General features: G+C 54.6%; 1 protein-coding gene and 1 long non-coding RNA gene across 6 annotated transcripts in view; one reads left to right on the plus strand and one right to left on the minus strand.

The window, feature by feature from the left end:
• Window positions 1-24,520, plus strand: part of TBC1D16 (TBC1 domain family member 16) — a 72,976-nt gene that overhangs the window by 34,836 nt on the left and 13,620 nt on the right. For all 5 annotated transcript variants that reach the window (XR_006608304.1, XM_045085768.1, XM_045085769.1 and 2 more), the window contains exon 4: window positions 23,949-24,110. Coding sequence is in view for 4 of the 5 variants with exons in the window: in XM_045085768.1 (XP_044941703.1) it covers window positions 23,949-24,110 (162 nt within the window). In the remaining variant the exon portion in view is untranslated. The remainder of the gene's footprint in view (window positions 1-23,948; window positions 24,111-24,520) is intronic.
• Window positions 647-7,913, minus strand: LOC106005471. The gene is made up of 3 exons (XR_006608305.1): window positions 7,670-7,913; window positions 3,705-7,486; window positions 647-3,599 (listed from the first exon to the last, which is right to left on the minus strand). It is a non-coding gene; the product is annotated as an uncharacterized LOC106005471 (long non-coding RNA).

Below are 24,520 nucleotides of genomic sequence, written 5' to 3' on the forward strand. Positions count from 1 at the left end.
CCTGGGGTCTCCCGCGGTGTCTGGAAGGAGCCGCCTTGGGACGCGGAGTGCGTGGTCTCCTTGCTCCTCCGCGGGGGGCTGTCCACGTAGGTGCGCCGCTGCCGACAGCATCCCCTGCCGTGCGTCTGGTTTTGAGCGTTACAAAAAGCCGCCGTCCTCTGCAGTCCCGTGTGACCCAGCTCTGCATCTCGGTCATGCCTGTGGTCGTCTGTATGGACGGCAGTGCTGGCCTCCAGGCTTCGCCTGTCTCTGGTCGCGCACATGTCCATCCCCGTCTGGTTTGTCTTTGGGGTTTTTCTCCAGGAACAGCGCTGTCCTGGCAGTTCCGCGTCCGTCCGCGGCGTGGGGAGCAGACCCCTGGGGGGGGCACACGCGGCCTCACACCATGCGATGTGCCGGCGGTCTTCCCCCGCGGTGGGCCCGCCCTGCTCCCGCCCCAGGACGGCACGGGCTCCGTCCTGCCGTTTCCACCTCCTCCCGGCTCCGCGTCTCCTTAACGGCAGTTTTTTTTTTTTTTTTTTTTTTTTTTTTAAGATTTTATTTGTTGATTTGACAGACAGAGATCACAAGCAGACAGAGAGGCAGGCAGAGAGAGAGAGAGGGAAGCAGGCTCCCTGCTGAGCAGAGAGCCCAATGCGGGACTCGATCCCAGGACCCTGAGATCATGACCTGAGCCGAAGGCAGCGGCTCAACCCACTGAGCCACCCAGGCGCCCCAACGGCAGTAATTTTTAACGCCTGCACAAGACCCGTTGGGGTAGATGTGCGACACTTCCCTCCACCGAACGCCTCTACGGACGTTCCCTTGTCTCTGGCGCTCCGGGGTCCTGCGAGAAACGCGTCCGGACTCCGCGCGCCAGCGGCTCCCGGGAACAGACTCGGAGGGGAGCACTTTCAGCTCTCGGGACGCGGGACACCTTGCCCGCTGCTGCTTCACAGGCCTGAGCCTTGGTGGGGGGGACAAACCGACAGGTGTGTGTGCCACGCACACGTGCACACAGCCTCCGTGTCTCTTTGTGTGTACGCACAAGGTTGAATGCAGACACGTGTGTGCACACAGGCGTGTGCCCTGAAAGGCCCTGTGGTATTATTTATCTTTCCAGAAAAAAAAAAAAAGAGGAAGACGTCCCAAGTCTTTGTCTATAGACACTGTCTGCATACGCGGCGCCCGGAGCCGTCCTCAGGAAGAGGTGTGGTGGGCGCCGTGCGGAGGGGACAAAGGCCTCCTGCAGGGTGACGGAAAACGTCCGGCTGAACACGATGCCGACTGCGTGACCCTGTTTGCCCCAGCGTGTCCGTGTGCTGTGCGTGTGCCCCGGAGTGCCCCCCGCCCCACTGGCTTTCCGTGCAGGCGCAGGATTGGCTCTGGGCTGGGGCTGGCGAGGGAACGGGAAACCTCGTGATTTTGCGCTACGCGCGTCTGAGTGTCTGAATCTGTAGCAAGCACATTCCTCTTGGCATGAAAGGACTCTCGGAGGGCTCGGGATCTGCCGGTTCACTGTGCCTCGGGCAGGAGGAGACCCCGCTTGACGGCCGACCTCCCAGCATCGCTTTCCCCCTGTTTGGAAATAGCTCCAGCGCCGGTGAAGGCGCTAAAAGCCGCGTTCACTGGCGTTCCTGGGTGACGGACGCCTTCGAGTGGGTTTCTGTGGGCTTATGCGCGCCGTTTCTTCTCTGAAAGGACATTGGCCCAGTTTCTCCTGGGGTCTCTGTGGTTTGTATGGAAGAGCACATCACAGAGCCAATGCGCTTAGCCCTTGCGGGGAGGTCCCCCAAACCTCCTCGCGAACCCTTTTGGAAGAGTTTTCGGGGAGACCAGGAGGCCGCAGGAGACCGTCTGGGGTCTGCACGCATGGCGTCCCCGCGTCTCTACCCCTCGCACCCTCCGCCCGACCTCGGAGGGCGCGGGGCGCTGCGGCCGGCGGGCGGAGGGTGCCCCCCGCCCCCACGACCGGCCTTTCCAAGCTCCCCGGGTCCGTGAATAGACATTTCGCTCTAAGAATACTCTGTCGGCCGATGTCCCGATGCCGGTTTGCCTTAAACACCCTCAGCCCCGCCAAACAGTGGCTCGGGGCCAGGAACCGGGCCCAGGGGATGAGAAACCGGAGGGGAGTGGGGGGCGTCGTCGGGAAGGCGGGAGGAACCAAAAGACAAGATTGGTGCCGGACGTCAGCCGCGGCGAGGGGCTGGGTGCGAAGTTCAGGTTTGCGGCGTCCACCTCGGGGCCGGGATTTCCGTGATGGTAAACAGCAGCCCTACCGAAGGAGGCTGTGATTTTATTGGTGGTTACCGTGACTTGCTGGTTCCGGTGGGGTGCGGTCGAGTCCCCGGGGCACCGTTCTGCGTGGGGGGCACGGCGTGTTTTGGCCCCGCAGCCCGGGCGGCTGTCTCTGCCGCAGGGGCTCCCAGACATGGTTTACACCAACCTCGGATGTGGGAAGGAGACGCGGGGAGTGGCACCGAGCCCGAGCTCCGCATCCAGAATGTTCCGGCTCAAGCTCCGCTCTTCCTCCCCCGCTGGTTGTTTCTCAGTGGGTCCCTTCATGCCCTGGGCCTCGGTGCCCATGTAGGAAAGCGAGTTGGTCAGCCTCGTGGTCTTTGAGGCACTTCTGTGACCCCGGGCTCCTTCTCTGGACAAGCTGGCCTCCAGACGCCCCCGATCCATCCCCCATAAACCTCCTCCGCTGGTCTTGCCACTTTGGGAAAGGTGTTCCAGCCCGCCAGGCGGAGCTCGCTGACACATAGGGTGGTCAAGGAGTCCTTGCCGTGAAGCCCAGAGAGAAGATGAATTTGGGCTGAAAGCCTGAAAAAAAAGGAGTTCATGAAATTTAATCAGATGCCTAAGGGGAACACCTAAATTTAGTCAAATTATTATTAGTATTCATTCCATTTTTAAATCGCCTAGAGGAACATCACCGAAAATGTCGGGAAACCACCAGCCTGGGTGGTGAGGCCTCGGTTTCTGCAGAGCCGGGGGCTGGGGTGTGGCGGGGCACCACAGGGGTCCCTAGAAACCACACGCCTGCCGCCGGTGGCGCCCTGGCCTGGAGCTAGAGGGTCTAGGCTGGGGAGACCAGGGGACCACGGGGTCAGGCACGCCTGAGGGTTTCCTGTGTTTGGTGTAGTACAGGACCCACAGTGAATCACTTGTTGACCTCGTCAGCCCCAGGCTGTGGTTCCCGGAGCGCCCATGCACGGCGTCAAGGGTCGACCCCACCCAGAGTCTGCTCCTTGTTACTTGGCGACTTGGTCGGCCCGTTACTTCGTCTGGGCTCTTCCTCTGCTGCTTCTGAGTCTGGGGCGGGCTTCCTGGTGCGTGGGAGAAGTTCCCAGAACAGGTGTACAAAGGACACCGGGGCCCCTTCCTTCCTGCTCCTGCTAAGACGTAAGACCTGTGTGATCTGGGGCCCAGCAGACTGGAAGCGGGGCTTTCTAGGGCTGGTGACCCATGCCAGGCATTTTTTGAAAGGTTTTATTTATTTATCTGAGAGAGTGAGAGCAAGCAGGACAGAGAGGGAGAGAGAATCATAAGCAGGCTGGGCACTGGACACAGAGCTGGACGTGCGGCTCGATCCCATCACCGTGAGCTCATGACCTGAACTGGAATCAGGAATCGGACAGATAACTGACTGAGCCCCCCAGGCACACCCCCCCCCCGAATTCCAGACATTTTTGCAGAAAAATGACACGAGGCCAATGTAGTACCTGTTTATTGCACTGCAGAACCTGCGGGGTAAGGAGCCGCGCCGCGCTTCCTGCCGCCCCCGGACACGTGGTGCTGCTCCGGCCTCTCCGGCCTCCCCCAGCATCACATTGTTGGTGTTGGTCCCAGCTTTGTCCTGAAGGGGTCCCAAGGCTGGCAGGTTAGCTGGGCTGGGCCTACGGGTGCCCACCCCATCCCCCAAGGCTGGGAGCTGGGTCCCGCCACAGGTGCACATCCACTGCTTTTCTCTGCCAGCCCAGAGGTCTTGCCAGCGTGGCCCCGGAGCCTGGCCTCTGCCGGGGTCGGGCTCTTGCCAGAGCTGTGTCCCTCCTTCTTTTCCTCGGGCATGCACAGCTTCCCAGGTGTGACCACGAGCGGGCTGAGGGCACACAGCTCACGTGCGCACTTGGCTCTGGAACGCTCTCATTTGCTCTCCTGTGCTAATTCCTGTAAAATCCGGGAGGGGGAAAAAAATGTGTATCTCTGCTTTTCGTTCTTTTGGGGGTCAGAGAGATCTGCTTCCTCTTCCTGTCTCGGTCAAGTCTGATTCGAGGATGGGGTCGGCCAGGAATGAAGCGGAGCACCAGGTCCTCAAACGCCTGGTTTGGGAGCAGCCGGGCGTGGTCTCCAGACTGCCGGGGCTATTAATTATTCTGCCTTATTTATTAGATGTACCCAGCGTCCCTTAGCCTCCAAGCGTATCTGCAAATGCCTTAAGGGAAAGAGAACAACACATGATGGCTGCCGTCCGTGTCTCCAGCCCGTCGTGAATAATACCGCATAACGACGTTAAGTGGGGACGGCCCCGCGCGCTGTCCCGCGCACACCCCGAGTCTACCTGTGTGACAGCCTAATGCATCAGACACGGGGAAATCAGGAACTCGTGAAAGCCGCCGGGCCGTTTAAATGGCATTTTTCTTAATTCTGCTTAGAAATCGGATGGCGTCTTTCTATTGAACTCGGGCAAAAATGCAAGCATGGCCAGCCCAGCCCCGCTCCCCCCCGGTCGGCGGCAGAGAAGAAGCAAGGCCTGGCCTGGTTATCTTTTCCTAAATTGTGTTGGTAATAAACCTGAATAATGGGCCGGTTCCCTTCCTCCCTGTGATTTACGCCTTTCATAATTAGCCCTGCGCGCTCACGTGATGTCAGGGACAGAGAGACGGAGGTAGTCGCCAGGCTGAGACGCTGCCCTCCTGGCTCGGAGCAGCGCCTGACCTGTGATTTATGCCCCGCTCGGCCTGTCGTTCCTCGGCCTGCGGCTCCCCTGTCCCTCTAGGCGGGAGAGCCAGATTGGCCGCGGCAAGTTCTAGAGACCAGAGCCGCAGACCGCCGGGCCTCCGCTCTGAAAATCTGCAATCACATCAGAAACGACTCTCTTAGCCCTGGGGGACGGGTCCCTGGGGTGCTCTGGGGCAGCGAGGTCTCCGGAAAGCTTGTCAGGCTCCCACGGGCGGTGCAAGGGGCCGGTCACCCAGGCCTCGTGCCCTGGCTGGCCGTTGGGGAGGTGACACCGACTGTCCTCCCTGTGCCCCGCCCGGCTGGGCTCTGCCAGCACACCCCCGCGCGGGCCCCACGGCTGCGCGGTCAGCGGAAACCAGACAGAGCCCAGCGCCGCGGCTGGATTGATCGCACGCTGTCTGTGTGCGTGCGTGTGTGTCTGTGCGCACGTGTGTGTGGTGTCAATTACGGCGGACGTGCCTTCGGTTTTGCTTGGAATAGTCAGCTTAGTGCGCCTTCTAGAAACGGCCAGAGCCTGAGAGCCTGACGGGGTCTCAGTTCTCGGGGTCCAGCCGCTGTGTGCTCCGTCGCTCTGACGCACAGAGGGGGAGGAGGAGGCCGGCGGGGACGCCTCCTTTGTCACCTGTGCACATCCTCCCTCATGCTGGGCCCTGCTGGGCACAGACACCGTCGCTGCTGGGAGCCAGGACACGTCCCAGGGAGGCGCACGTGCCGAGAAGGGACTCAGGGAAGGGCCGAGGACTCCGGGAAGGCGGGTCCCTGTCAGGGGAGTCAGAGACCCCTCGGGCCGGCCTCTCCTCCGGACACAGCCCTGGCGACCCCACCCCCACCCCCAGTCCGGGTATAGGGAAAAGGGGACAGAAAGGTCTCCGTCCGAAGACCCCAAGCCTCCCCGGAGGGCTTGGCGGGGCTCCCTGGAGAGAGGAGAGGTGTGCAGAGGGGCGCGCATGCAGAGTCCAAGGGCTGGGGGCAGCGGGGGCCGGGCATGGCCAGCACTCTGGAGCCCAGACCGGGAAGGCGACGATACAGGGTTGCAGGGCCCATGGAGGGCGGAGGGCGGAGGGCGTCCTGCCTGGACCGCAGACAGCGGGCCCGGCAGCCGCACTGAAGAGCGGACGGAATGGCAGTGTCCACGCAGCCCTGCGCCGCGGTCTCCCCCAGCCCGCTTTACAGATGAGGGGACCGAGGCCAACCCAGGATTGGTCCCAGGCCCGCCGGGCGCTGTACTGGCAAGAGGGAGGCCTTCCCCTCAGCTTGTCCTTGGCTGGAAGAACGTCGGCATGCCCCACACGTGCCTGGTGCACTCGCTCACGCCCTGTGAACACACTTGTGTGCGACGCTGTGCTGGCTGCACTTTGGGTCGGCCCCGCTGAAAGCCGCACGCGAGAATCCCGGGATGCTTGACCTATGATGGAGGGTGAGGGTGCGTCTTCTGCGGCAGATCATGGAGGCCTGGAGAAGGGGCTAGGACTCCCTGGCCTCGGTTTCCAAATCTGAGAAGTGGGCGTGCCCATGACACAGCAGGAGGGTCCTGGGTAACTCTTTAGAACCAAGACCGCTGAGTTTCTGTCAGTGATTTTACCTCCTTCTCTTGGCTTTGTCTGGGAAGGAAGAGCTGGGGTGCGGGAGGTCGCGGGTTGTCCTGGGCGCGGGGCAGCATGCGGGGGTGCCCAGCACCGTGGGGCCAGCAGCCAGTGCCCGCCAGCCAGTGGCTCTCACTGCGCGGTGTCCCCACACCCTGACTGGGACAGGCAGACGCTGGGAGGGCCAGGACGAGCGTCCCCGTGACCCAGAGAGGCCTGTGTCACCCTGGAACCCAGGGGCTCTGCTAGGCAGACCCCGTGACAGTCCTGCCCTGCGCCGTGGTCCTTTCCCAGAAACTGCGTGTGTGCTTGGGGCAGCGGGGACGTGGTCCCTGGGCTGCCGGCGCAGGTTTGGGGCTGTTGGCTGTGGCCTGGGGTGTCTGCGGGCTTGTGCCACGGGTGGAGCTGCCCGGCCGGGCGAGCAGGAACCCGCTGGAGGCCAGGTCCCCGGCTCCCCTCGCTGCCAGCTGGCACCCAGTGCGGGGCGGGCGTGGCTGGCGCTGCCACCCGGCCGATGGCAGAACCTCAGAGCCGGGTGGTTCCGTCTCCCGCGAAGCCCGAAGGCGGGCTTTCTTCACACGGCCTTTACCAAATCCGAAGGGAGAGTCGAGCAAAACCTGCTTTCCCAGAACCCGAAGCCCTGCCGGGAGGGAGGGGGGAGGGGAAGCCGTGCGGACCGCAGCCGGGGTGGGGTGTCTCCTGGGTGTTTGGGGGCCCTGCCAGGAGCGAGCCCCTTCTCTCTCTCAGGGCCACCGCCGGCACGGGGACAGCGCGAACTAAAGCGGTGGCCTTTTTCCACGGTCTTCCCGCCCCACCCCTGCTCAGCGGAGGGACCTGGGCCAAGCAAGGGAGGGGACACGGACACACTTTGAAAGCAGGACGGCCAGCCTTCTACCCACTTTTTGAATGTTCCCGAACGGGTTTCACAGACGCGTCATCATCCGCAGGGTGAGGCAAAGCAGCTGCTGGACAGCCCAGGTGAGCAGAGCTGCCCCAGCCCCGCCCGGCTCTTTGCCGGGCTCCAGGCTCCCCCAGGCTGCCCCAGGCTCCCCCAGGCTCCCCCAGGCTCCCCCAGGCTGCCCCAGGCTCCCCCAGGCTCCCCCAGGCTCCCCCAGGCTCCCCGGCCGCCGGGCCCCGCAGCCCACCTGGGCGTGCGTCCTGCAGACTCGAGCGGGAAAGATAGGAAAGGCCGGAAGATACGCGTCAGCTGAGGGCAACAGAGGCTCCAGAGCAGTAACCTGTTTCCTCCCCTCCCCCCCTCCGCCTCCTCCTCCTGCTTCGCCTGCCCCTCCCCCGCCTCTGCCTTCTAAAATACACGTGACAGGGGCATCTGGGTGGTGCCGTTGGTTTTGCCTCCGGCTCTTGGTTTCCGCTCAGGTCCTGATCTCAGGGTGGTGGGGTCGAGCCCCTTGCTGGGCTCAGTACTGGGCGCGGTGACTGCGGATTCTCCCTCTCCCTCTGCCCCTCCCACTCATGCCCTCGCTCTCTCCCAAGGAAAGAAATAAATCTTTTTAAAAACACCCATGAGGTACCTTGAACCTCTGTAGCCGAGTTCGAGTGAGCCACTGACGCTGTCCTGCGGCCACCGCTGTCCACCTCCAGAACGTCATCTTCCCAAACCGAAGCTCCGTCCCCGTTAAACGCTGACTTCCACTTCCCCTCCGCCAGCCCCCACCCCCACCAATTTTTCTGTTTCTAGGAATTTGACTCCTCTAGGGACCTCACAGGAAGGGGATCCCACACTCTTTGTCCTTGGGTGAACGCCTCAGGGTCCTCAAGGTCTATCCTTGTTAAGGACCTCAAGGTCCTTCCTTTCTAAGAACCAGTAATATTCTGTGCGTGGATGGACCACGTTGAGTGTATCCACATTTGCTTGAGATCTCGCCTTCAGATCTTTGGGGCAACCCGTTTCTAAATCCAATGCCGGGGTCCTTCTCGGAGGGACTCTGACCTGCCCTTCTGGCTTTCTTCTCTTCCCGCACACGTCCTGCACCTGGTCAGGCTCTGCCCTTCCCCCGGAGACCCCCCAAGACCAGCCAGCTTGCCCCCCCTCCCCGGCCCCACTGCTCCCAGCACTGTTCTGCGCCTCCCGGAGCCGTGCACGGTCTGTGCCGTGCCCCGGCCCCTGTGCGCAGCTGAGATCTCCTGCGAGCTCCCCGTCTGCCCATGGGCAGGGCCCCTTCCTCAAGTCTCCTTGAGTAAAACTGAGTGTCGCAGAGAAGAGCCATCGACTGGACTGCAGCAGGTCAGGCCGAATGGGAGATAAAGGCTATCTGATAAAGGCTATCTGTCCTCTTTTAAATGTGCCATTATCCCAAAATGACATGAACAGTGCCCTTCAGCTGTATGTAGCCACGTGCGCGGGGCTCGGGAGGCACTGCCAAACCGCCCAGGACAACTTCTTGGGGGGTATGGGGGCGGGGCGGGGAGGCGTCGGGAAGGGCACGTCCACTGCCAACTCTGCACGATTTTTATAAAATTTCGAACCACAAGAGCGAATTTATTTATTGCTTACAAATTTTAAGCAATAAAAGACTTACAGGGAGTGTCTTTTCATGTAAAATTATTTGCAATATGAGATCATTTCCGTGCCCACGCTGGGAGGGAAGTTAAACTCAACAAGGTGAGGACACGCGGATTTCGGGTTCCGGGGCAGTGCGGGTTCGCAGCAGGACGGGTCCAAGGACTGCTGGCTTTTCCAGCATCTTCTGCTTATTTCATGTACTTATTCTCCATGGGCTGTCTGTGCTGCTGGCTCTTCCCCCTCCCCCCATCTGGGGCCTCGCCGAGACCCCAAGACCCCTGCTCTGGAGTGGCAGCCCCCAGCCCCCCTGCCCTCCTGCTTTCGGGCTCACGGCCCCCAGAACAGCCCCCGACACAGCTCCTTGCTGTGTTTGCCACCACGCTCTCCACCAGCTCGAAGCCCCCCACGACGGGGGCTGCACCTAGCTGCCCCAGCACCGGGGAGGGGGTGCCCACAAAGAAATTAGTGTTGAATAAATGATTATTTTTTGAGGTCATGCCTGGGTGCATGACCCTTTGCTGGGAGACGTACAGAGTGGATCAGGCTGGGGAGAACGGGGACCTGGTGGCTTCATCGTATCACGCTACCAGTGAAACAACACAGAAGTCACCCTTCAAAGCACACCACCTGCTGGCGTTTCATACGTCCACGAGGTTGTGCCACCCTCGCCACCAAGGGCAGAGTATCCCCATCACCCCACAAAGGAACCCCGTCCCACTGCAGTTAACCAACCCCCTTCTCTCGGCCTCTGGCAGCCACAAATCTTTCTGTTTCTACAGCGTAACAGGCTCTGGGTATTTCATCCACACGGATCATGCCTTGTGTGACTGGCTTGTCTCCGTGTTTTCAAGGTTCACCTGCGTTAGCGCGGACGTCTGTGCTTCGTTCCTCCCTGTGACTGAGTAACTGCCTGTCCTGTGGACGGACCCAGTCAGGGGACGGACCTCTGGGTCACTCCCCATCCGGGGCTGTTATGGGCGATGTTGCTGGGAAATCTGCCCACGTCGTGTGGACGTATGTTTTCAGTTTTTGGAGTATGTGTCCAGAAGCAGGACTGCTGGGCGACAACTCCGTGTTTAAGTTCCGAGGCACGGCGGACCGTTGCCCATGGGGGCTCTGGTGCCTCCGGGTCCTCCTCAACGCTTAAGGTCACGCATCTTTCTGGTTCTGGCTGTCCTCGTGGCTGCCAGCTGGTCCCTCGTGATAGTTTTGATTTGCATTTCCCCGACACCTCGTGATGCTGGGTGTCGCTTCATGTGCGTGTTGGCCATGCGTTTGGCTCTGCTGGAGAGACGTCTGCTCAGACAGACCCACGTTTAAGCCGAGTCTCTTCATGGTTGAATTCTGTGTGTTTTTGTGTATCCTGGGCTCGAGTGCCCATCAGACACTTTCTCCTAGCCTGCAGGTTATCTTTTCACGTGCTTGATGGTTTCCTTTGAAGCATTAAAAACTTTTCATGTTTACGAAGTCTGAAGTATCTGTCCTTGGTTGCATGTACTTTCAAGTTCGTATTGAAGAAGTCGTGATCTGCTCCAAGGCCATGAGGATCTGTGCCTCTTTTCTTTTTTTTTTAAGATTTTTATTTATTTATTTACTTGGCAGAGAGAGAGGTCACAAGTAGGCAGAGAGGCAGATAGAGGAGGAAGCAGGCTCCCTGCGGAGCAGAGAGCCTGATGCGGGGCTCGATCCCAGGACCCTGAGATCATGACCTGAGCCGAAGGCAGCGGCTTAACTCACTGAGCCACCCAGGCGCCCCTGTGCCTATTTTCTTATAAGAGTTTTAGAGCTGCAGCACTTAGCTTCAGGCCTCTGGTCCATTTTGAGTTACCGTTTGTAAACGGTGTGAGGTAGGGGTCCAATTTAATTCTTTTGCCCATAAATGTCCAGTTGTCCCAATACCATTTGTTTAAAACAAACAAACAAACAAACAAGGAACTATTCTTTCCTCCGCTGATGTGTGTTGACCTTGCTGGAAACCAGCTGATCGGACACAGATGGGTTTCCCTTCTGGACTCTCCACTGATCGCTATGTCTATGCTTCCAACAGCATCACTCAGTCTCGATGACTGTAGCTTTGTAGTAAGTTATTTTGATTTTTTTTTAGAGAGAGAGTGTGTGTGTGCAAGATGGGGGGAGGGAAGGGGCAGAGAGAGCGGGTGAGGGAATTTGACACTGGCTCCACACCCAGCCCAGAGGCTGACATGGGGCTTCGTCGCGCCACCCTGAGATCGCGACCTGAGCTGAAATCAAAAGTCTGGACTGAGCCACCCGGGTATCTCTGTAGTAAGTTTTTGAATTGGGAAGCACGAGCCCTCCCAACCCCCAACTCTGTTCCTCTTCCTCAATGTCGTTTTGGCTGTTCTGGGCCCGCAGCATTTCCATATGTGTGTCAGGATTGGCCCGTCCACTTGCAGGACTTGGATCGGTTGTGCTGGATCTGAGGATCAATGTGGGGAGCGTTGCTGTCTCAACAATACGAGGTTTTCCGGCCCATGAATGCGGGATCACTTTTCGTTCCTCAGGTCTTCTCTAATTTGTCTCAGCAACGGTTTTGTGGTTTTTAGGGTACAAGTCTTGTACTTTGTGTGTGTGTGTGTTGTAAATGAGATCATTTTCTTAATTTCACTTTAGACTGTTTATTGCTGTTGCATAGAAATACAACTAAGTTGGTTTTTTTTTTAATTTTTAAATTTATTTTCAGCATAACAGTATTCATTGTTTTTGTACCACACCCAGTGCTCCATGCAATCCGTGCCCTCTATAATACCCACCACCTGGAATTAATTTGTTTTTAATTGCTCTTGTGGGGAGAGTCTGGGTGGCTCAGTGGGTTGAGCCTCTGCCTTCGGCTCAGGTCATGATCTTAGGGTCCTGGGATCAAGTCCCACATCGGGCTCTCTGCTCAGCGGGGAACCTGCTTCCCTCTCTCTCTCTGCCTGCCTCTCTGCCTACTTGTGATCTCTGTCTGTCAAATAAATAAGTAAAATCTTAAAAAAAATTGACCTTGCATCCTGCAACTTTGTGGGATTCGTGCATTAGTTCTAATAGGTTTCGTGTGGGGGCATTGGAATTCCTAAGAATAGTCCATGTACGAGATTAGGTCGTCTGTGAATAGGGATACTTTTACTCCTTTCCTTCCAATCTGGACGCCTTTTATCTCTCTTCTTGCCTAATTGCCCTGAGTGGAACCTCCACGGCAGCAATGACTAGAAGAGGAGGGAGTGGACATCCTGTGTTGTTCCCAGTCGCAGGGGGAGGCTTTCAGTGTTTCATCACTGAGTATAATGTTGGCTCTGGGTTTTTCATCGTTGCCTTTTATCAGTTTGAGGAAGTTCCCTTCTATTTTTAGTTGGCTACATGTTTCATCATGAAAAGGTGTTGGATTTTTGTCAAATGTTTTTTGTGCTGCTATTGAGATCGTGTGGTTTTTGTCTTTTATTCGGTTAATGTGGCGTATTACACCGATGGCTCTTCCTACGTTGAGCCACCTTTGATTCCTGGCATAAGTCCCCCTTGGTCATGGTGCATAATCCTTTTTAAACGTTGTTGAATTGGGTTGGCTAGTATTTGTTGAGAATTTCGTGCCTGTATTCATAAGGAGTGTTCAGAAGGGCCTAGAATGCTACGTTCTTGGGACGTTTTTGTCTGGTTTGAGCATCAGCAAGTGGCTTTACGCAAAGTCAAAGACAAAACACACCTAAGAGATTGATAAACTTCGAAGGATTTCCCGAGAGACAAGGGAAGCCTGCCTATATCGCCCACTGGCGCATGGCAGGAGCTCTGCCCAGGCGCTTCTCCACGGACCCGGAGAAAGCAGCCTGGATGAAACGGCATCAAAGTGAGGAGCCTCGGAGAGTGAGAGGAAGAGGCAGAGCAGGAGCCCCCAGGGAGGGACCCTGTGAGCAAATGCCCGGAGAGCGGACCTCCCAGGGTGGAAAGACAAAGAGAGTGGGTTGAGTAACGTCCCCCAAATTCATGTCCACCTTCACCCTCTGAATATGATCTTATTTGGAAATCAGGTCTTTGCAGATGTAATTAGTCAAGAGGAGATCATTCTGGATTAGGGTGGGCCCTGACCCCATGGCCGGTGTCCTTACAACAAGAGAAAACAGAGATGGATCCCCCACACGTGGAGGGGGAAAGGCCACATGATGGCGGAGGCAGAGATCCAGGTGATGGATCTACCGGTTGGAGACAGGCAAGGACTGCCGCTGCCACCAGCCGCTGAGAGGCAAGGAGGGGTCCTCTCCGGACCTTCAGAGGGAGCACGGCCCTGCTGACGCCTTGATTTCGGACTTCCAGCCTCTGGAACTGTGAGGGAGACTCTCGTGTGGTTTTAAGCCTCGCAGGGTGGTGATTTGTAGCAGCCGCCGCAGGAAGCCGCGCAGTGGGACACGAGAGCACGTGCCAGGCTAAGGACTGGGCTCCGCGGGCGGACAGTTTCCGAGCCTGGGGCGGAGGGGCGGCGTGGACGGAGTTTAGCGGCATCCTTTAAGAGATGCCTTTCGGGCGCCTGGGTGGCTCCGTTGGTTGGACGACCGCCTTCGGCTCAGGTCATGATCCCGGAGTCCCGGGATCGGGTCCCACATCAGGCTCCCAGCTCCACGGGGAGTCCGCTTCTCTCTCTGACCTTCTCCTCGCTCATGCTCTCTCTCACTGTCTCTCTCTCATAAATAAATAAAATCTTTAAAAAAAAAAGAAAGAGACGCCTTTCAAAACAGAGTTTTGTTTTCCTTTGTATCTTCCGTTTTGTTCTTCTGAATCACCCCAACTCACGTGGGAAGTCACCGGCCGCAGGCGTCAGGAGCTTGAGGTCAGCTCTCGGCGCACGCGGCCGTCCGTCCCTGCTCAGCCACGTTCCGTCTGTGCAACGTATGCACAGCGTTCCTGGCCTCGGTCTCCTCAGCTATAAAACGGCATCAGTAATACCCCCTTCCATTAGCACCTGGGAAGCCACTGGTAGATGGTAACCCCGACGATGTTCGGTTAGTTACACCGACTTTTCCCCTTCATGAAATTATCCCTATTGGCTTTTCAGTATAAAAACCATTAATAGGCTTTTTGTTTAAAAACAAAAAAAGTGGGGCACCTGGGTGGCTGGGTTGGTTGGGCGACTGCCTTCGGCTCAGGTCGTGGTCCTGGAGTCCTGCATCGGGCTCCCTGTTCTCCCGCGGACCTCTCTCGTGTTCTCTCGCTCGCTCTCTCAAATAAATAAATAAATAAATAAATAATCTTATTTTAAAAATAAATAAATAAAATAAAAACCAAAAAGGCTATAAGTATACAAGATTAGCTTATTATTTCCAGTTATCAAAATGACTCAGTATTACTTTTGGAAATTTATGAAATAAAAAACACGATAAAAAATGTATAATCCTGCCATCTGGACATGATCATTGTGATCATTTGGGGGCCAGTTTCCACTTCAATAATATATTGCGTCGATACAAAGTATCAATAACTGTATCTTATTTATAAAACCGTCTGTTCCAGTTCACATCCTACGTGCTTCACGTCACGTGACAGTGAGCACTGTCCTCTTTCTTTAAAAACTTCTATAAAATGTTCTATCGGGGCACCTGGGTGGCTCAGTGGGTTAAAGCCTCTGCCTTCAGCTCAGGTCATGATCTCAGGATCCTGGGATCGAGCCCCGCATCAGGCTCTCTGCTCAGCAGGGAGCCTGCTTCCTCCTCTCTCTCTCTGCCTGCCTCTCTGCCTACTTGTGATCTCTGTCTGTCAAATAAATAAAATATTAAAAATAAAAAGAACTCCACACTCTGATTTAAAAAAAATATATATATATATATTAAAAGAAAAGAAAAGAAAAGGAAAAAACCAAAATCTTTAAAATAGTATCCTGTTGTTAGAAATTCAGTATTAGCCCTGAGTTGAATATTGGTGGGTTTTTTAAATTTATTGAAGTATAATTTATGTATATTAAGTTGTATACATTTGAAGTGTACAGTTGCTGAGATTGCACACACACACACACGCACACGCATGTGCACACACAGGCACACCAATAAAACCATCGCCACAATCGAATTAATGAACTTCCCCATCACCCCCAGATGTTCCTTGTGTCCCTTTGTAATCCATCCCTTCCTCCAGCCCCTGCCCCCAAAAATGACTCTGCAGCTTCTGTCACGGTGGACGGGTTTGCGTTTCCTAGAATCGTACATAACCGGAGTCACACAGTGGGTGCTCTTTCTCCCGTCTGGGGTCCTTCTCGCTCGTGACGATTTGGCGACGTGACCGCGTTGTTGTGTGGAGAGTTCCTTCGTTTCTGTCGCCGAGTCCTAGTCCACTGTGGGTCTAGACCCTCGCTCGTTGATTCATTCACCTGCCGGGTCTTCTCAGTTCCTGGCCACCACAGATGAAGCTGCTCTGGGCGCTCACACGAAGTCTTGCCTGCGGACGGAGGTTTTTACATGTCTTGGTAACTACCTGGGAACGGAATGCCCAGGTCGTCGGGTGGGTGTCGAACTTTTGAAGAACCCGCCACACAGCTTTCCAAAGGGCTTGTCCCGCGCGGCCCTCCCGCCCGCCCTGTGTGTGAGCGTCCCGGGGGCTTCCAGTCCTCGCCGGCAGTCGGAGTGGTCGTGGTCAGTCCCGTTCCTTCTAGCAGGTGTGTGGGCGTATCTCACTGTGGTTTTCATTTTCGTTTCCCTGATCACTAATGATGCTGAATATCTTTTCATATAACCTTCTGAGTCTAGCTTTTTTCCACGCAGTACATTTGGGATTCACCCTCTTACGTGGTCATGTTTGTTCCTTGTCACTGCTGACTCGTATCCTTTGTGGGGGCGTACCATTGCCTGTGGAGCCGTTAACCCGTGGAAAGGCCTGTCTGCTGACTCTGGGTTTTGCAGTTGTGAGTAAAACTGCGCTAAGCATGCACACACAGACTTTTCTACAAGCGTTGTTCATTTCCCTTGGATAAAGACCTAGGAGAAGGATTGCTGAGTCGTATGGTAAATGTGTGTTTCCAAGGTGGCTTTCTCGTCGGCCATCCCGCCGGCCATGTGCGAGGCTGATGGCTCTGCGTCCGGCCGGCGGTCTCTACTACCGTTTCTCCGTTGTGCTTTGATCTTTCTCGAAGGTGTGTTGTCCTTGCTGTGACATTACGGTTTCTATTTACATTTCTCTCCTGGCCAACCATGTCACCAGGCGCCTGGCTGGCTCCGTGGGGAAACCTTGTAACTCTCGATCTTAGAGTCAGGAGTCTGAGCCCCAGGTTGGGTATACAGGTTACTTAAATAAATGAAACGTTCAAAAAGTGACCAGGGATGTCAGGTACCTTTTCATTCGCTTATCTGCTTCCTTTATTGGTAAGTGTCTTCACGTCACGTGCCTATTTCTAAAATAAAACGATTCACATCGTTCCCCCGTTTTTAAATTGTGTTTGTTTTCTCGTTACTCTGAAGTGTCTCTGATCCTTTATCAGAGAAGGTGTTTTGCAAGCATCGTTTCTCAGTCTGTGGCTCGTCTTATTTCCTTAGCAGTGTCTTTCGAAGAGCAGACACTTTTCATTTTAGTAATGTCTTATTTATCAATTTTTTTCTTTTATGGATCCTGCCTTGGTATCCTATCCAAACAGTCTATGACTAACTCTAACATTGAGTTTTAGGAGCTTCTCAGATATAGGCTGGGCATCTGTTTTATTGGGCATGTGTGTTGTGAATATCTTCTCCCAGGCTGTGGCTTACATTTCTATTTTCTTCAATGGTGAATTTTTGAAGCAAAGAGTTTTGTTTTTTTTTTTCCAGTTTATTAGTATTTCTTTGATGGCTTATGCTTTTTGTGTTCTAAGAAACCTTGGCCTCGTCTAAGGTGGCCAAGTCATCTTTTATGGATTCTTCTGTCAGTTTTTTAGTTTTAGGTATCACTGGGGCGCCTGGGGGACTCCGTCGGTGAAGCCTCTGCCTTCGGCTCGGGTCATGATCCTGGGTCCTGGGATCAAGCCCCATGTCGGGCTCCCTGCTTGTGGGAAGCCTGCTTCTCCCTCTCCCACCTCCCCTGCTTGTGCTCCCTCTCTCGCTGTCTCTCATTGTCAAATGAATAAATAAAATCTTTTTAAAAATGTAGGTATCACATCTGGGTCTGGGACCCGTTTTGAGTTAATATTTGTGTCTGACATGAAGGAAGGGGGGGATGTTAATATTTTCGCAGACACCTATCCAGTTGATCTAACATTTTGTGGAAGAACTGTCCTTTCTCCATGGATTGCGTCTTTGTCCATAATCAAGTGATCTTACATGACTATGTCTGGACTCTCTACTCTGTGCCATTGCTCTGAAAGTCCTTGTTTTCACCAGTGCCAGACTGCCTTGATTACTACAGGTTTATAATCAGCCTCAAAATCAGATACGTCCTTCAACTTTCATCTTTTTTTTTTGTGATTACTTTGGTTTTTCTAAGTCTTTTGCATTTCCATATGAATTTTAGAGTCAGTTGGTCAATTTCTACCTCCCCACCCAAAGGACCCGATTGGAATTGTGTTGAATCAATAGATTGATTTGATGAGATTACCAGCTTAATAATATTAACTATCTCAATCCATGGACATGGTATATCTTTCCATTTATTTACATTTCCTTTATTTCTCTCAGCAAGATTTGTGTTTTTCAGTGTAGAGTATCAAATGTCATTGGCTAGACTTATTCTGAAGTATTTTATATAGAGGTTTTTTGGAGGGGGCGCTATAAAAGGAATTTTTTATTATAATTGCCAATTGTCTGTTGCTAAGTTTTTAAGAATGCAATTAACTTGTCTACATTAACCTTTTATAAAGATTTTATTTATTTTTCTTGACAGACAGAAATCACAAGTAGGCAGAGAGGCAGGCAGAGAGAGAGGAGGAAGCAGGCTCCCCGCTGAGCAGAGAGCCCGATGTGGGGCTCGATCCCAGGACCCTGGGATCATGACCTGAGCCGAAGGCCGAGGCTTTAACCCACTGAGCCACCCAGGCACCCCTACATTAACCTTTTATCCTGCAATCTTGCTAAATTTACTTCTTAGTTCTATTAGTCGTCTTGTAAATTTCAAGGGTTTTTTTTTTTTTTTTCACATAACGAATTATGTCATCTGCACGCAGAAACAGTTTTACTTCTTCTTTTTGATCTTCATACCTTTAGTTTCTTTTCTTGCCTTAGGCAGAGGCTAGAGCCCCCAGTGCCATACTGAACAGAAGGGATGAAAACAGACGTGCTAACCTTGTCCTGACCACGGGGGAAACGATCCAGTCTCTAGTCATCGAGTATGATGTCAACTGTAGAATGTACCTAGATGACCTTTATCAACTTGAGGAGGTTCCCTCGTATGCCTACGTTGCTGATGGTTTTTGTGATGAATAAGTGTTGGATTTTTGCCAAATGATTTTTCTGTATTTATTCGTTTTTTGTGGGGGCGTCTCTGGTTGTTTTCTTAGGATCAATATCTACAGATGAAGGCAAAGGGTCAAAATGTATAAATATTTTTAAGGCTTTAGCATCCTGTTTCTAAATTGCCAGAAAGAGAAATTTGACCCATATACAGCACCTCCCCACCCCTGCCTGTGTACGAGTGTCTGTTTTCCCAAAACCTTACCTACACCACATTTTGTGGGTTTTGGTTGTTGCCAATTTCATGGACCTTGACCTCCCCCCAGATAGTATCTTCTTTTATTTGCATTAGTTCGTTACCCTGAACATGGAGATTTTACTGGTTATTGTATTTATTCTCTGGTGAGTTGTTTTTTTCTTGTCCTTTTGCCACTTTTCTGTTGGACTTTCTTTTGTTTTGGTTTAGTTTACACACATTTTTACCTATTAAAACTATGACTCCTTGTTGTGTGTGTGTGTGTGTGTGTGTGTGTATCTCCTTAGGCTTCTTCTTCTTCTTTATTCTTTTTTAAGATTTTATTTATTTATTTAATAGACAGAGATCACAAGCAGGCAGAGAGGCAGGCAGAGAGAGAGAGAGGAGGAAGCAGGCTCCCGGCTGAGCAGAGAGCCCGATGCGGGACTCGATCCCGGGACCCCGAGATCATGACCCGAGCAGAAGGCAGAGGCTTCAACCCACTGAGCCACCCAGGCGCCCCTCCTTAGGCTTCCTCTTATTTTGTTTTGTTTTGTTTTGTTTTAAGGGATATTATTTTTCAGAACAATTTTAGGTTCATACAAAAGTCGAGAGGAAGCTAGAGTGACCTCCTAGACACCTCTTGCTCTGGCAGGTGCACAGCCTCCCTCGCTGTCAGCCCCCCACCCCACAGGGTGCATTTGTTACAACTGATAAACCCACATCGACAGATCGTGACCACCCCGAGTCCGTAGTCTACGTGAGAGCTCACTCTTGGTGCACATCCGGTGGGTTTTAACAAATGTATAGTGACATAAATCTACCATTATAGCATCATGCAGAGTACACTTGACCTTTGGACAATGTGTCAGGTAGGAGTGCCAATCCCCCACACACTCAGGAATCCCCATATAACTTTAGACTCTCCAAAAACTTAACTACGAATAGCCTACTGCTGATCAGAAGCCTTACCATTATCATAAACAACCAATAACACATATTTTGTATATGTATCATGTACTGTAGTCTTAAAATAAAGCAAGCTAGAGAAAAAATGTTATTAAGAAAATCATAAGGAAGAGAAAATATACTTACAGTACGAGACTGAACTCATGGGGAAACACCCGCGTGAAGTGGACCCGTCTAGTTCAAACCGGCGTTGCTCAAGGGCCTGTAATTTCACTCCCTAAAAACCCTCCGGCTCTGCTTGTTCCTCCTTCTCCCACCGAACTCCTGACAACCACCGATCCTTTAACCGTGTCCATAGTTCTGCTTTTTCCAGGGTGTCATGTAGTTGGACTCACACAGTTGGTGGCATTTTCCGGCCCGCATCTTTCCCTTGGTGAGGTGCATTCAGGGTTCCCCCACGTCTTTCCATGGCTCGGTAGCTTGTTTCTTTTTAGCGCTGAGTAATATTCCCTTGTCTGGATGTGCTAAAAAGTTTGTTTATTCACCTCCTGAAGGACACCGTGCTTGCTTCCAAGTTTTGGAAATTACGAGGGGCCCCCAAAGGGTGGCGTTCTTCCCAGCCCCGTCCCCCCCACCCCATATCACGCAGCACCACCCTCCCAGACCTGCAACCCTCCCGCACACGCTGCTGCCGCCCACTAAACCCACAGCGCCGGCCACGCTTTCCAGAAAACAGAGCCAGGAAGGACACTCAGTCTGACACAGTGGGGGGGGGTGGAAGACCCCCGCTCCACTGCCGTGGCCGGGAGCACAGCCTCCCTGGAGCAGAGGGGCCAGTTTCAAACCAGGAGAGGGCCCCAGAGAGAGGCTCTGCCACACACCTTCGGGGGCCAGCTTGTCTCCAGGCAGAAGGCTGCTACACCCTTTCCCGGCTCCTCAGGGGGACATCATTTGCATTAATTCATTGATTGATCAATTAATTCAAGACACTGTGCTGGGGACTGACCACTGGGGCTCCACGGGTTCAAACTAGAGCAAAATTGATGGAAGACTTGGGTCTCCGTGGAGTAGGGCCTGAATAGCACATGACTGTATGGCCACCTTGGTCACCTAGCGTGACATCTGTTTCCCCACCAAGACCCACTGCCACGAGGGAATGACTTCTTGGTGGCGTCTGCGTCTCCGACTCCCAGCGCGGTCCTGGCAGAGAACACGCGGTCGTTGAACCCTCCAGCTGAACGTCTGCGAACTTTGAAGCCGGAGGAAAACAAGAGTAAGGACATGAGATCTGGGGAAATGGAAATCAGCACAGTTTGTATTTTTTTATCTATTTGCACGTGGAGAACAGTTTGGTTTTAAGAATATTCAAATGCGCCGTGTGTAATTTGAGCTGTTCATAAAATTACTGTGCGTGGTGCATGAAAATGAAGCGGACGGTTGATTTAGGCGATCTCTCCCGAAATGCTGCACGTTAAAAATGCGTCCCAGATAGAGCCAGAAGGCGCCAAACTCCAAGGAATGTAGCATCTCTTAGTTTTTGTTGTTTTCTGAGGATCTCACCCAAATGCAGAAAGAGAAACGAAAAAAGCAAAGCCCCCCCGCAAGGTCAAGGCTGAACACAGGGGCAGGGTCGGATTCTCTGCGCGTGTCCCTGCCCTCCGGCCCACCCACCAGTAGCTTTGGCCAGTGGGACTCGGTGTAAGTGACGTAGGCGAGTCCAGACCTGGCTCAGGATGCCGGGCAGCAGGTGCCTCGCCTCGCCTCGCCTCGCCCGCTGCTGGGCTGGCTGCCATGTAAGGAAGGCCGGGGACAGGTGGCGAGGTGCCACGAGGGGTGAGAAGTGCCACCGACAGCCCTAGAACATGTGGACAGAGGCCACGTCCGCCCCCCCCCCCCACCTCCACGCACCTGCTACAGCTGCCTGAGCGCCCAGCAGAGTGCCCGACTCAGCCCGGCGCCCCCAGCCGGAACTGGGAGCAAAGAAGACGGGGTTGTCTTTTAAGCTGCTAAGTTGTGGAGTCACTTGTTACGCGGCAGCAGGTGACTGGGGTATATATCGGAAGGGTCTCTTTTCAGAGTAAAGCTTGAACAGGGAGGAGAAAACCGCCAAAACTGTTGTGGTTCTCAACGTCAAAGAGGCATTGGGGCCAGATTTTAACATTTTTAAAATAGCCAAACCTCTAAAATCTGTTCTCGTTCCTCTTCATCCTAACCCTTTTGAGTCAGCTGACACGGTAAAGTCAATGGCGCCCCAGTGGTCGGTCCCCAGCACAGTGTCTTGAATTAATTGATCAATCAATGAATTAATGCAAACGATGTCCCCCTGAGGAGCCGGGAAAGGGTGTAGCAGCCTTCTGCCTGGAGACAAGCTGGCCCCCGAAGGTGTGTGGCAGAGCCTCTCTCTGGGGCCCTCTCCTGGTTTGAAACTGGCCCCTCCGCTCCAGGGAGGCTGTGCTCCCGGCCACGGCAGTGGAGCGGGGGTCTTCCACCCCCCCACTGTGTCAGACTGAGTGTCCTTCCTGGCTCTGTTTTCTGGAAAGCGTGGCCGGCGCTGTGGGTTTAGTGGGCGGCAGCAGCGTGTGCGGGAGGGTTGCAGGTCTGGGAGGGTGGTGCTGCGTGATGTGGGGTGGGGGGGACGGGGCTGGGAAGAACGCCCCTCTTCGGGGGCCTCCCTCCAGCCGGGTTTGGAGGCGAGCCCGGGATGGGCCGGCCAGCCTGGGAAGCATGCGGAGCCCACGATCTCCCGGCCGCTGGGGCCTCATTGTTCAATAAGGAGATTATGAGATGCCGCACGAGTGACGTGGTGGGGGGGCTGTCTTCAGGCCTGCGACTGGCCTTGTTTTGCACACAATGACTGTGTAGTGCAGCCCAGTCAGGGTCCACTCTGGAAGGCGGCAACTGCCTCAGCCTTTTTGGGTCTGAGTTGGCTCCGTGGCCACAGTGGATCAGCTCATCTACCTCCCTCCCCACCCAGCTACCGGAATCCGTCCCATTGGAAAGCCCAAGGGCCCCCGCGGAAATGGTAGGACCCGGCTCGGCCTACACGGGATGCTGTTGTTCTAGAAGCAGCAACGGTTCTAAACAGCCGGGCTTTATCTTTGAGGAAGTTCCAAGTTATGAGGGATTGTGCTTGAACTGCCCGGAGAGACCGGGTGCCTCCTGGAGGAGGAGGTGCCCCGGGATTGCTCGTCTCCGACACTCTTGTGCTCTGGGTGAGAACAGGGAAGCAGGGTGAAGCGATCGCTGTGACATCTTTGTAGGATGCTGGGGTTGGGGGCCTGGAACTGATGCGTGCTTTGCTCTGCTGGCATTTCCGTGGGCATTTGCTAGGTATTGCTGGCGGTATTTAACCTATGGTAGGGCTGAACCCGTGTAAGAGAATATTTTGCAACTGGGGTTTTGAACAAATTTGTGAACTTTAAATTAAAAACAAAAACAAAAACAAAATAGGGCGCCTGGGTGGCTCGGTCGGTTAAATGTCTGTCTTCGGCTCAAGTCGTGATCCCAGCGTCCTGGGATCGAGTCCTGCGTGGGGCTCCCTGCTTGGCGGGAGGTCTGCTTCTCCGTCTGCCCCTCCCCCTGCTAGGACATGCACTCTCTCTCAAATAAATAAATAAAAATCTTAAATAAATAAATAAAACAGAATAGGTGGGGTTGTGTTGTTGCTGAACTTGGAACTCAGAGACAAAGCATCTGCTGATGAGGACCTGGGCCACAGAGCTGGGTTCAGATCCCAGCTGCGCCACCTGCTAGCTGTATGACCTTGGGCAAGCTGCTTAACCTCTCTGGGCCTCAGTTCCTCTTCTGTTCAAGGTGGGGGTCATGACATTACTCATTTAGAAGGATTATTTGAGGATTATACGTACTAAATGAACCGGAGGGCCAGGCCCAGACTAAATGTTTAATAAATGTTCATTATCCGTGTTACCAGCATCAGTAGCCCTCATCTTCTCCTACTGAACCATAAACAGAACCAGAGTTTTTTCGGGAAAGTGGGAACTTCACAAGACTTGCATGGAAGGCCCTGCTGTCTAATGCGGTCACAGGACAGCAGGGGGCCCGGCGATCCTGCACAAGGCCCTGGGATTATCCCCACTTTGCACCCGGGGACAGGAAGGCTCAAAGGGGCCTGGGGACCTGCCCAGGTCGCATAGTAAGGGCTTGTCAGAGTGACCTCATCTGCCATCAGGGCCACTTACCGCCTCGGTTGACACGGGGTGCACCCTGGTTGCAAGCACACTTTCACTTCCACATGAGAATGGGCCTCTTTCAGTTCCTTGGCCCGCCACCCACGCGGTGCCTCCAGTCCCCTCTGTGCGTGTGTTCGCGTCCGGGCCCAGGTTGAGTGTCTCCCCACACCCTCCCTGCCCTGTGCCTATGGCTGCGTGGGCAGGGAACCAACCGTGTGGCCACCCTGCGACCTGCCCCACCAGCTCCCCCTCTAGTGCCGACGCCCAGCTGCGGTTCCCGGACGGCCCCGGCCTCCTGCAGACCCCTCGCTGGGACGAGCCCCAGAGGGCCTGCGCCCTGGAGCAGATCTGCGGTGTGTTCCGCGTGGACCTGGGGCAGATGCGCTCCCTCCGCCTCTTCTTCAGGTGAGAGCCTCTGTGGGCCGCTTCCGGGAAGGCGGCTGGTGGTGCCGGGGGTCCTGGCGGGCAGGGCTTCGGGTCTTCCCAAATGTTGGCCTCCCCAGCATCACTAGGCTGGAGGGCAGGGGTACCCCAGGATGCCCACCCCCAGGAACCGGGTTGGGCCAGCTACCAGACTCTTCCACCGGCCCTCAGGGTGACGGTGGCGGGCTGTGGCTTGAGAGTCTGGCTTGGAGAAACAGCCGGACGGGGCTGCACAGAGAGCAGCTGCGGTCTGCTTCCGGGTCACCCACGGACCGGGTCTGCAGTTCAGCCTGTGTGTGCGGGATGTGGCTGTGGCTTTCCGGAGGGAGGCTCCCCTTTCTCGTGGGGGGCGGACCAATCGTGTCCTGTCTCGTGGCTGCATCCATTCTCTC

This window comes from Mustela putorius, unplaced genomic scaffold (genome assembly GCF_011764305.1).
Source record: "Mustela putorius furo isolate JIRA1106 unplaced genomic scaffold, ASM1176430v1.1 tig00000873_pilon_pilon_pilon, whole genome shotgun sequence".
In the NCBI taxonomy this organism is placed as follows: domain Eukaryota; kingdom Metazoa; phylum Chordata; class Mammalia; order Carnivora; family Mustelidae; genus Mustela; species Mustela putorius.